The sequence below is a fragment of the Gossypium arboreum genome, chromosome 7, assembly GCF_025698485.1.
Source record: "Gossypium arboreum isolate Shixiya-1 chromosome 7, ASM2569848v2, whole genome shotgun sequence".
Lineage (NCBI taxonomy): Eukaryota > Viridiplantae > Streptophyta > Magnoliopsida > Malvales > Malvaceae > Gossypium > Gossypium arboreum.
The window spans coordinates 96,671,269-96,685,021 of NC_069076.1; the positions used below are offsets into that span (position 1 = coordinate 96,671,269).

At 30.7% G+C, this 13,753-nt stretch overlaps 1 protein-coding gene across 1 annotated transcript; it reads left to right on the forward strand.

Annotated features, from left to right (window-relative positions):
* The first annotated feature begins 5,523 nt into the window (after positions 1–5,523).
* Positions 5,524–7,040, forward strand: LOC108480289 (uncharacterized). Its single transcript, XM_017783230.2, has 3 exons — positions 5,524–5,995; positions 6,074–6,156; positions 6,636–7,040. The coding sequence occupies exons 1-3, from the start codon at positions 5,653–5,655 to the stop codon at positions 6,927–6,929; spliced, it is 720 nt and encodes a 239-aa protein (XP_017638719.1). The 5' UTR covers positions 5,524–5,652; the 3' UTR covers positions 6,930–7,040.
* The last annotated feature ends 6,713 nt before the right edge of the window (positions 7,041–13,753 follow it).

Below are 13,753 nucleotides of genomic sequence, written 5' to 3' on the forward strand. Positions count from 1 at the left end.
AGAGTCAAATCTAATAGGGTAATCCATAGATCGAGTTAATGCAACAATAGGGGTTTTAACTAGAAAGAAATTTCAATTAATCAACCTAGAGTCAGTTGTTCTTATTCTCGAAAGAGATATTAACATAATTTAGGGATTTCTATGGATCAAGGCCCAAGTGAATAAATCGTTTAATTCAGATTCTGAATAATAAGTGAAGTCTAGGTGGATTCTTTCCTGGGTATTGTCCATCTTATTGGTTTATTCGATTATTTTCTTAATTCATTCTTTGTTGCATTCTTAGTAATTAGTTTAGTTAATTTTAGATTACAAAAAATTCCTTCAATTTATCGGCTAGATAATAGAACAATAGTAAGTACTAGTACTTTTAGTCCTCGTGGATACGATATTCCCAACTCACCATAGCTATACTATTATTCGATAGGTGCGCTTGCCTTTTGTCGTAATTTTAGTTAGTTTAGTGACCATCATCTATGTTTAAATATTTTTTTTAAAGAATTATGTTTAAATATTTGATTTTAAAAATATTGAAAATATTAAAAATAAGTAGCAAAAATTAAATTGAAGTAGAGTAGGATAGGGAATGGATGGATGCATCCAACATTTTTGGAAGTTGTAGTGGTTTTCAAGATCATGCTCCATAGTGGAGTAGGACGGGTGGTGGAGTAAAGTGTGCCAACTATGGAGCGGTGGTGATTTTAGCAATATGTGTGCCGCTTCTCTCTACATTATCATTCCTACTCTCGACAATGTTGTCTCTAAGGTTCGAACTTACTTTCTCTTATTGAGAATACAATGTGCATTACTGTTGCGCTTAACACTTAGTATTTATATTGTGGTTTTGGCATGTAGCATTGCATCTTTTTGCATTTTCTCTTTTCATAAAATTATTCATTTTTGCTAAGAAAAAATAAAACAAACAGATGTAAAAAATAAAAATATACAGTTAATATAATAAAATTTAATTATTCATTTGCGTTGTATTTATAATTAAAAATATAAGATAAAATGCATAATAATAATTCTTTATACTACAATGAATCTTTCTACAAGCGCCAACTATATGCAAAAATACTCTTAAAAAAAATTAAGTTCTGACCTTCATATTGAATTCTGTTATATGTATTAATATATAGTTGATATTAGTAAATAAACTTAACCACCCTCTTAATTAATTCAGTTATATGGATGGATTTTGTGTCCCCAAATACAAGTGTGAAGTGCCTCCAATTGGTGAGCCACTTAGACAAAATCATATTTTTATAAGATGTACTACTTTAATTAATCGGACAATGTTACAGTTGTACCAACCATTATATTTATTGATATTTTACTAAAGACATGCATGCATGTCACTTGGCAATTATTTTGCTTCTCTTGCCTTATGGATATAAATATTTCATTAAACAATATTATTAAGTCACTAGACATGGGACGTTCATGTATGTATATATATATATATTGATCTTATATTTTTGTTTTTGGCTTCGGCTGGAATGAATTCGGCTTTGGACAGTTTTTTAACCCTTCCAATTAGTATTTAATAATAAAATATAAGCTTAAATTTAGTATTTAACTTTTCTTTTTTTTTTAATTTAACACCTCAATTTGACAAATGTAATATAAGTTACTCCAGTATACTAATAAGATTATGGATGTAACCAATATATGCCTGATATATGGCATATGACATAGAAATTACATAGCTATTTTTGTTTTGTTGAGGCAAGTTTTCAAAGCGGTAGCGGTAGTGGCTACTACGACTAGCACTTTGATTGACTCTATTTCTTTCCATGTTCGGAGTTAACAAATTTTAAAATAAAATCTTTGGGTTGAAAACGATGCTGATATTGGAGATGTATGAAAGTTTATCTACGAATATCAATCCATTCGAAGTAACTTATTTTGAAGATTAGACTGGATCACATTGAGATATCAAATCCTTTGAATTATGGAAGCTGGATTGAGACAAGTTTTGAAGGCATATTTCCAACAGTCGAATTTATCTTAGTCTTTATTATTATATTGAATTTTGTTATTTCAACTAATGTTATTAAGGGATTTGAGTGTAATTGGTTTAGTATGTTAGTAAGTCTTCAAACATGAATATAGTATTTCTTATTTGGGTTTGTGGCATGAGAAGCTTAGTCACTTTCATTACAAAGGACTTCAAAGATTGGTTCGATATGATGCTGTGAGGGGAATCCGAAAACTGAGTGATGTCATTCTTAAAGTCTGTAGTAGATGCTTGAAAGGAAAGAAACACAGGTAGATTCATCAACAATTTATGAATGAAATAAGACAAACCATTATGATGATTAGAAGAATTAGAAGTGACTATAGACGTGAGTTTGAGAATTAAGATTTTTCCAATTTCTATGATGAGGCAGGGATCAAACATGAATTTTCCACTTCCAAGACACCACAACAAAATGGATTTGCAGAAAGCCAGAATCGCACCATACATGAGATGACACGAGTGACGTTCAACGAGAGTTGCTCATAGGTTTTGGGTTGAGGATGTGAACATTGCGACCTATGTGATTAACAAGGTTCTTATCCGACCAAAGGCTCATATGACACCTTACGAGATGTGAAAAGGGAGAAAGCCAAATGTTAAGTATTTCCATGTGTTTGGAAGTACCTGCTACATCTTGAAGGATCGTGAATATCAGAGGAAGTTTGATTCAAAGACTGATGAAGGGTTCTTTTTGGGATATTCGAGTAATAGCAAGGCTTTTTGAGCTTATAATAAAAGAACTTAGAAGGTTATGAAATCTTTCAATGTTGTGGTGAATGATGACGGAGCTGGTGAAGAAAAAAAAAGATAAAGTTGTTGAAGAATCACTTGCAGTGCTAGTTGTAGTGGCCACCTGTTGAAGTGGCCACTACAAATGGCATTGAGAATGTTCCTAATAAACATCATGTTGAAACACATGAAATTGAAGTTGTTGATTTAATTGATGATCAAAATGAAGATGTTGAGCTACCTTAACCTCTTTCCAAGGTCAGAATGAATCATTCAGTTGATGACATCATTGGAGATATCAATGATGGGATTCAAACCAGAGGGAAGACCAAGGCAAAACTATTGAGATATGATGAGACTTTCCTTCTATACATCTCAGATATAACCTAAACATGTTGAAGATGACTTTGAGGATGCAGATTGATTCAAGCTATGTAGCAGAAGCTTTAACAGTTCGAAAGGAACAAAGTTTGACAACTTGTGCCAAGGCCTACTAATTGGAGCATCATTGGCACAAAGTGGATTTTCGAGAATAAACTGATGAAAATGAGAATATTACACGCAACAAAGCAAGATTTGTGGTCTAGCGATACACTAAAGTTGAAGGGATAGATTTCAATGAGATCTTTACACTTATTGCAAGACTTGAAGCCATCAGAATCAAAATGTTACTTGTTATAACCATTTATCTTAACATCAAATTGTACCATATGTTTATTAAGAATTCAGTTCTCAATGGTTTTTGAATGGGGAGGTTTATGTGGCTCAACCAAAAGGCTTTTGAAGGCCCAAACTGTTTAGACTATGTATACAAGCCGAGTAAGCTGAGTGAGGTTATTATACAAAAGTATGATAGGGCTTCAATTACTTTTTATATTGACATTAAAGATAGTGAATTTACTAACTGAGTTAGACTCTAAAAATGTAGGAAAACTAAATTATGTAAATAACCTTCGTGTGTTCATGTTTTTGTTGTTCTTGTCAAAGTACAACTTCAGTAAGCACTACAACTAGTACTTCCATTCATGTATTTTGTTGTTCTAGAAAATTTATCACTTGTCCGTTTCAATATATTTTTTAAATTACCTATTACTTTTATTTTAAATTGATATAACATATTTTATTTTAGGTCTAGAAAAACATTTATTTAGCACTTTCTCTGCTCTCTTAAAAAAATTCTCATTAAAATTTTTTAACTCAAAAGCTTCATTTCCTTCTTATGAAAAACCCAGAAGATTCATATTTGAGACCCCCGAAATTCCAAATAGAAAGAATACCACTAAACTCAACAACAAAACTCGTTAAATTTCATTGAAACATAATTTTCCATGAAATTCGCATTTTATAATTTTTAATTGTGTTTTTTTGGTTAAAAATTGACAAAAAAAAATTATAAGAAAAGCTTTGGTTTAAAAAATTTGAATGCGAAGACAAGATCAATTTGCTTTAATTTAATTATTTTTCCTTATTCTCATTTAAAAATTTTAACCCAAAGCTTCCTCTGGTTTATGGTTAAAAAAAAATCATTATAAAATGGGATGGGAAACATATGATAAGATAAAAGAAAAAGAGATTCTCAAACAAGAGATATATAAAACATAAATCCCCTATCTAAATATTAATTGCTGAAGAAAACCGAAGTGGATGTAGGATTTAGGCCAAGGGTGACGTTTCTAACATTTTTCAAGGAAAATATGAAAATAAAAATTAAATGAATATAAGAAGTTAAAATTAATTAAAATTTTAAAAATAAAAACTTTCACGTATTTTTAGATGTATTCAGTTTACATTGAATTTTGTATTGTTTGGTTCGATTCAATTCAGGTTAGTGTTATCACCCAAACAACTCAATTCGATTTGGGTTCAATTGTTTCATATGAAACCTATTTTATCCAAATCAAATCGAATAAAAAAAATATATGTTTAAAAGAATTGTCCTAATAGAATAATAAATTGACAATTTCAATATGTTATTTTATTTTATAAATATTAGTTTAAGTTTATTTCTATGTTTTAATAGCATAGAGTAGCAAGGTAGGTTATGCTTGATATGAATTGAGCTTTAAAATATTTTTGGGTATGGAGGTAAGATGTTATCCAAATACCCCATCCCACTCTCACTAATTAATTTTATGTAACTTTTATAATGTTTTTCATAAATCATATAATTTGTTTTATCATGCATATCATAACTAAAATATGGGAAGGAATTTTATTTTATGTCGTATATTGGCTAAGTGGCAATCCTTATATACCAAAAACCTTTTTTTTTTTTACAATAAAGAAATTGCTAACAATCAACATTGACATTCCACTTATTTGAGCTGAAACTTTGTTAATATAACATTTTCCTTGGTAATGCACATATATAGGGAAAAAAAAGAGGTTTATTTTACGAATTTGAAAATGGATGGCGAGTGACTAATAAGTAAAAATTTGACATGTGCCACAAATAGCGAATATAGCAGTTGATGCTATGACTAAGGTGACAATCATTTTATTTTTTCGCTCACTTTTGATAGTGTAAAATATTGTGTTATGTGATGAATGCCAGAAAACTTAAATCTTTTATTTCTTGATTGAGCTCAACTTCTTTTATAATTAAAAAAAGAACAGCTCATTTTAGACAAGAGACTAGAGATCACAATATCACAATCTCTTGCAAACGGGTGAAATTAATTAAATTAATAGTTGTCATTTACCCTTAATTTAAGGTCTTATAATCTCCTCGACAATTATATAAATCCAAAAAAATTCGCATATTATCTTCCTTCTTCATGTCTTGCACGTCCCAGGAAAATGCCCCCACCGTACTCATACTGCAGATTATTATATATGTTTATATATTTATTATAACACAGATCAGTTTTGCAACGAAAATTTAATTCAAAGAAAGGAGAACAATGGGTCGATCACATTCAAGATCCCCAACAATGAGTCTTGGCCTGTCAGTGGCTCGAGTTCGTGTCAACTCACCGTCTCTCAGGCGAAAATCAGCCTCTAATTTTGTAGAAAACGATCAGGAAGTCGAGTTCTTAGGTAATAAATCAGAGGCTACCAACTTTATGATCAACATCGAGGCTTCCGGAACTGATTACGACGGTGGCGATGGCGGTGGCAATAAAGTCATGGTGGTGGTTGAGTCAACCCTGGAAGCTAAGGGAGCTCTTGACTGGGCATTATCTCACACTATTCAAACCGAGGACACCATTATTCTTCTGCATGTCGCCAAACCCAGAAAAAGAGGTCAGTCAGTCATTCATTCATATATATGTATATATATTCGTTATATTAGGTGCTTGACATTGAAGTTTTGATTTGCAGAGTCGTCTAAAAGGAAGCGAAATCCAAGAGTTGATGAACTGCTTCACTCAATGAAAAATACGTGTCAAATGAAAAAGTCAGGGGTAAGAACTGCAACTTCGTGCTAAAAGTAGTAGAGGTTTCTGATTTAAATTGCATTTTACTTTATTTATTAAAAAAATAAATTAATTTCTATATATTAAATTAAAAAGAAAATTAGTCATTTATGTTAAAAATTATCTATTTGTACAGTTAAAAATTAGCGTACATGACGAAATAATCAAACAGTAACACGTGGCGTGTTACATGAACATTATACTAATGTACAAAGACAAATTTTTAACAGTAAAAATAGATGATATTTTTAATAGAAGAACCAGTTTACGATAATAACTAATTTACCTATTTTTAAGTAAAAAGAACAAAATATAATCTAACTCTTATTATAACGAATTCCGTAATATTTTTATTGCAACTTCATTTGTTTTTATTGATTATGGGGACAGCTAAGTTTAATGTTTTTAAAAGTATATGATATGGTTTTAATATATGGTGATGGTTTGAAATGACTGATTAATTGCAGGTCCAAGTTGAGGTGGCCAAAGTTGAAGGAAAGGAGAAAGGTTCAATAATAGTGGAGGCAGCCAAAGAACATCAAGTGTCGCTTTTGGTGTTGGGACAGAGGAAGAAATCAATAATCTGGCAGTTAATGAGGAGGTTGGTGGCAAAGAGAGGTGGCGCTAACGGCGGTGGGGTTGTGGATTACTGTATTCAAAATGCTTCGTGCATGACAATCGCCGTGAGGAGGAAGAGCAACCAGCTTGGTGGCTACTTGATTACCACAAAGCGTCACAAAAATTTTTGGCTTTTAGCTTGAAAATATATTTAACCGTTGTATATTAACTTTTAATTAATTTGGTGTTATGAGTTAACTGTATATCAATTTAATTAGATAATAATTAAAATAATGATTATTTTACAAAGCAAATTATATTATTTTGAGAGTTTTTCCTTTACGTTTTTTAATATGTTCCATATAAAAAATAAAAAGATTAAAATCTACCATAGATCTCTACCCTCTTCATAAATTTGATATTCAATTCTTAAGCTTTTATTTTTAGGAATTTAGTAATTTTACTTTTCAATTTCAAAATTCAAATCCAATTGTTACTATTATTAAAATTTTCTTTGTTAAATTTGTTGGGGCGACATTTTAAAATTAAAAAAAAAACACACACACACATTTGGTAGCAATGTATGTAACAGCCCGATTTTGAGCCTAGTCGGAACAGTGGTTTCGGGACCACAAATTCGACGAGAAAAAAATTATTTTTATTATATTTTTATGATCTACAGGTTCACGGAATGATTTCGTGAAAATTTCATTCGAAAATTTCGACATTTGAGCGCTCAATTTAGTCAAAAGGACTAAATCGTAAAAAGTGCAAAACTTGAGTTCTAGAAGCTAGAGGTGTCTAATTGCTATGAAATTTTAAATTGGAGTCCTTAAATGGTAATTAGACCATTGGTTAATTTGTTGGACAAAAATGGACATGAAATAGGTGAAATAGAATATTTTTAAGTTAGGAGTATTTTGGCCATTTAGTAATTAAAATGAATTAAAAACAATATTAAAAGCCAATTTTTTTCCATCTTCAAACCCATGGCCGAATTTCACAAGAGGTAACCACGTCTAGGGTTTTTCAAGCTTCCAAGCTCGATTGTAAGTCCATTCTAGCCCCATTTTTAATGATTTTCATGTTTTTGGGGACGTTCTCCAAGGGCATCTTTCAGATCCATCAAACCTTCTAAGTCTTTCTCTTCATCCTTTACTTTAGGCTTAGTGAGAATGAAGAATTTGGTTGATTGCTTCCATTCCCTTTGGGATTTTTCCTAGTTTTCTTGTAACACCCCTAATCCGTCTTCGTCGTCAGATTAGGGTTATGGATTATTACAAGTCAAAACAGGACAATTCACTTCATTTTAGAACAATTAAACAAATAATTTATAAACATATAACAAACAAAATCAATTTATGGTATAAATACACTTACGGGTCTTAAATCGAGCTTGTGGGGCCCAAAAAATAGTTTGAGAACAATTCGGGACTAATTTGAATCAAAAGAAAAAAATATGCAAAAATTCAAAAATTTTGGAAACAGAGGTCATACGGCCGTAGGGCCAGACCGTTAACTAATACGGCCGTGGGGCTAGACCATGTAACTAACTGTGACAGTGTGAAAAATCCTGCACCTAAAAATTAATAAGACGCATGGCCATGTGGCCAAGCCATGTGGAATAGCTTAAGCCATGTGCACCTTAAAAAGCTTCCAAAATAAGACAAACTTTCATCCAACACTTAGGTTCCAAGCCAACGGAACCATTTCCATACTTTAAAAACACATTTAAACAAGCCTAAAACATGTCAAAATAATCAACTTAAGTGTTTAACCAATGTGTCCTCATTGACACCACAATTCAATTATCAACCTTAATTCACTTGACACATCAACTAATTTGAATTCAAGTTCATAAGTTCCTATATAAAACTCTTGCCAAATTTATCATTTCTTCTTAATCATTCACATTCATTCATACCATGATTCAAACACTTAAATAAGGTTTATATCACATGACCAAAACAACTTTATATAAACATATTCACACCAAGATTAAATGCACATGCACAAGTAAGCTTATACCAAGCTTAAAACATAACATTTGTAATAAGTATCTAAACATATACAAAAACACCTATTACATGTCATATAACCCAAAATAAACATATCAAAATCTACCAAAATGTATCTAGATAGTGTGATCTTCAAGTTGATCCAATCGCCCGACTCCACAAAACGTTATCTTCAAGGAACAAAAAAGAATACAAGTAATTTCACTAGAACTGAGGAAGTTCAACGGTTAAAACGATAAAGTTTACCGAATTAAATATAACAATTTTAATAATAAGATTAAAAGTCAGAGTCTTCTGTCAATCACAATCCACAACAGGTGAGTTTATATATAGACAAGTACGAAATCATTCACTATCAAGTCACAATGCTATCAGGAGATTCATGAATAATCGTTCAACAATTCAATAACAAGACATTTAACACAATAAACATTGCCCGATAAACGATATATGAATATGAGTACACAGTTATCCATTTGAAACACGCCAAATGCTCAAATGAGCCAATCCAACTGATAACACATCTTGGCACCAAATGTCTAGAGGCTAACATCCCTTCTATAACACGCCTCAGCACCAAGTGCCAAGACTGAAGGCTTACATGCGCCCCCCAGTAACATGCTAGAAACACTGTAAATATAACACGATAGTCCGCAACAAATTCTGGACTTCGGTATATTCAGTGAATAGGAAATAAACATGAATTATCATCTCATCTCAAACCAATCTCGAATAGTGCACATTATAACTTATTAGCATGCCAACTGTACTCTATCCTACGTCATTCGGCTTAGGATTATTTTTTGTAAAACACATATCCAAGTAATTTATTATCTCAATTCATATTAATTTAACAATAAAACATTCATTTCAACATTCAACATTCAATACCTCATTCAATTTATATTAAAATAAACTGAACGAACTTACCAAAGCTAAACTGGAATAACGACAAAGATTCAGGAACTATTCAACTACTTTCCCTTTTCCTCAATTATCTACTTGTTCTTGATCTATAATATAGTTTATTTCAACTATTAACTTCAATTTCATATACTATTCAATGTAATACATATAACTTCCTATTTACAATTTTACACATTAGACCCTAAATATTTACATTTTATTCAATTCGGTCCTAAAGACCAAAATAAGCTTATTTCAGATAATTAAACTTTAAACTCGTTGAACCCAATTTTTAACCATTCTAAAATAGCCCTATGATTCTGAATTTATCAAAAAAAAAATTGTCTATTTTAATTTATCTTCAATTTAATCTCTAATCATGAAAATTACTAAAATCACTTTACAAATTAGATCAAAATTATCATCAAGATTCATGCTCAAGAATAGACATCAAGAATACTTCAAGAACATTAATGGTAATTTTTCTAAACTTTACAACTTCACAAATTAGTCCCTAAACTAATTAGATATTAATACAACGATCACAAAAATATAAAAATTACAAGAAACGGTTAAGGATTGAGCTTACATGTATTCAAAAATAACAAACTAAACTCCCAAGCCTTATAGAAATGATGTTTCAGCCAACACTCAAGGAAAAATCAAGAAGATGACAACTCCCCCCTTATTTAGCTTTTATTTTATTAATATTATTTTATCCTTATTTTAATTAAAATTCCTTACGAAATTTACCTAATGCTATCCACTACCAATATTAAAGGTATATTTGCCATTATGCTTCCCCTCATTTAACTATTTAACCCTATTAACTAATTATACTCAATATTGATTAATTTTTACAACATTTATAATTTAATCATTTTTCTTTAATTAACTATTTAAACATTAAAATTACTGGACTAAAATTTAATACGATACTAGTGACCTCGTAAATATTAAATAATTAATATTTATGGATTGACACGTTGAAATTTGTGATTCCAAAACTACTGTTTTGACACCATTGAAAAATAGGTTGTCACATTTCTCCTTCAGAATTATAAACATTAAAGTTCAGAGATTCTATGGAGACCTTTTGAAGACAATTAAAGTCCACCTAACTCAGATTTAAAGAGCTCATAGAAACTTGGGCATGGAGAACTAGATTAGACTTGAGTTTGGGCAAGGCCTCTGTCAGATTTTTCCTTGTGTCCTCCTAGTACTTTCTTTGAGCTTCCTTATTTAGTACTGGGGAACCACGATGTAATCTTTGCATTCCCTTGTACATGCACTAGGTAGAAGATGTTCAATCTTGGATGGGCGAAAACTCAAGTAGGTACTCTATTTACAGTGGCTACAAGTGCCTTATGCTGGGGAATTTACATCATAATAATAACCCAAATACTATCTCGCCCACGGAAAATTCCTTTTACAAAGCTATGGCTATTATCTATGCCCCAAAAAGTAAAAATCACAGTGTGGAAATTCCACAAGAATTTTGTTCCTACATTTCATAATCTGTGCATAAAGAGGTAACTACTAATATGACATTCCCAAGATGCAATTCCTATCCGGAAGATGCAGCCCATGCCGTCCGTGATTGCCCTTCTATCAGCCTAGTTTGGGACCTGCTAGGTTTTCAAGTGACCGCAGCTCAAAACAACAATTCAATCACGAACTGGTTAAAAACAGAATTCAATAATAGGGGAATTATAACAATCCAAATTTCAACGACATTGAAAATTTTAACTTTATGATCAAATTTATTCAATTAAGTTAATCAAAATTTTGAAAAGGATAATTGCGTGTTGGGCATGTAATGATATGGTCAAATTGTTAAGTGGAATTAGTTTAGTTAAGTTGCTAATTATAGTATAGGACTAAATCGTCAAATGGATTAAATAGAAGAAATTGAATGAAAATAATTAAATGGGGCTTAACATGTAATTTTATTAAGGACCTTAGAGTAATTAAACCCTTAATAATTTATACTAATAGTAAATGCAAATTATATATCATTTCCCATTACTATTATTAAAGTTTAATAAAAATTGGATTAGTTAGTCAATTAAGTTTAACTAAGTTAAAAGAAAAAGAAAATTATGTTAATTATGCTTATATATATATATATATGGGATAGTGGGATGAAAGAGAATGCCCATTTCTCTTCTTCCTCAATCAGTAGCAAAAACCAAAGAAAAGAAATCTTCTCTAAGCTTTACCATTGTCGTTACACCAAAGCATTGGTGAGTTTTCTTCTTAGAATTTCATTAGGATTTTGTTAAGGTGTAATAGATATTAAAGATCCATTAGTTAATTTAGTGAATTAGTAAGTTATTACATGAATTTCCATTGATGGAAGGCTTAAGAAAAATTAGGGTTAAAGACTCAAATTCATGCTAGTTTTAGTTAATATTATAGTTTAATGTATTAAAGTTGTAGTAAAAAATAAACTAATATTGAATCAAGCTTAGACTATAAGGTTAAATTATGTGTAATTAAAGATTAACTTGTAAAAGATACAAATTGTGAGAATTGATAGTGAATAATGTAAAAGTTTCCTATATTAAATTTATGAAATCGGATTTAAAATCGATTGGGTAAATCGTAAGTTACAATCATTTTGGATATTAAGGCTTGTAGAGACTAAAATGAATAAAATACATTCTTGGGTAAATCGTAAGTTACAATCATTTTGGATATTAAGGCTTGTAGAGACTAAAATGAATAAAATACATTCATGTCTATAATTTTCTTATTGGTGTTTGAATTGTGTGATTAATTTATTTTCTATATTTGGATTTAATTTTATTGCTAAAAAAGACTTAAAATCATCTTGGTTAAAAGGAAAATCTAAAATCGTCAACGAATAGATACTCTAGTTTGTGCTTTCATAATTCGAGTTTATTAAATAATTATATGTATATGTTTGACTCATTAAATGGTTGAAAATGATATACTATCAATGTGATTGTATTTGAAAGGTACGTATATACTTGACTATATGATTTGCGATCATTTGGTAAATTGATAAGTATATGCTTGCTTGAAGATATATGATCTTTAATAATGAAATTTCCCAATTAACATTGTTGGATAAGGTCATAGTTGGCATGCTATAAGATTTGATTTGATAAGTAGAAAATTCAGTGCTATATGTGTATTGTTATAGTTCTCTAATTCCCTAAAGTTTGAGAATGTATCACCGGCTCAAATTCCCTAAGGGTACGAGCGTATTTTTGTAATAGCTCGATTTTAGGCCTAGTCAGAACAATGGTTTCGAAACCACTATTCTGAAACCGGAGAAATTAATTTAATATTATTTTATGTATGACGGCATGATTATAAAGGTGCATGAAAATTTTGGTGAATAAATTTTAGCATTTGAGAGCTTAATTGCGAAAAATGACTAAATAGCTAGAGAGCCATAAGGATAAAGAATTAGGCTTTAAAGGGTAAAAGTTCAATTTCACTTGATAGACATACCAAATAGCTAGAGAGCCAAAATTTAAAGTCTTTAAATGACCAAATAGCGTGATTCGTAACAAGTAATAAACATTTATAATGAAGATCAAACCTAGACTAACTATTATCATGACGGAAAGGCAAGCGCACCTATCGAACAATAGTATAGTAATGGCAAGTCCCGGATATCGTATCCAAGGGAACCAAAAGTACTAGTAATAACTATCTTTTTATTATTTAACCTAAAAATAAAGAGGGGTTGTTTATTAAACTAATTAACTAAAATAATTAACTAATTAAACTAAAGTAAAGAGAAAATTTGGAAAAAGACTTGAAGGAAAGTAATTGATAAAGACGACACCCAAGGAGGAACCCACCCAGATTTCACTTGTTATCTAACTCTGAACCAGACGATTTATTCACTTAACTTGATCCGTGAGACTCCCTAACCTATATTATTATCTCTTTCGAGACTAATAACGTCTAACCCTCAGTTGAAATAATCGAAATCTCTTTCTTAATTAAAACCCCTAGGGAAGCAGTAAATCGATCTATAGACTCCCATATTAGGTTTCACCCTAATTCGGAAAAATCTCGTAACCCTATTTCTAAGCGTTCGAACAACTCCGCTTAATTAT

Bases quoted from the DNA above. Each gene is read 5' to 3' on its own strand.
- LOC108480289 (XM_017783230.2), top strand. From the start codon at position 5,653: ATGGGTCGATCACATTCAAGATCCCCAACAATGAGTCTTGGCCTGTCA. The intron at 5,996-6,073 runs GTCAGTCAGTCA...TTTGATTTGCAG, and splicing joins CGCCAAACCCAGAAAAAGAG to AGTCGTCTAAAAGGAAGCGA. The intron at 6,157-6,635 runs GTAAGAACTGCA...GATTAATTGCAG, and splicing joins GTCAAATGAAAAAGTCAGGG to GTCCAAGTTGAGGTGGCCAA.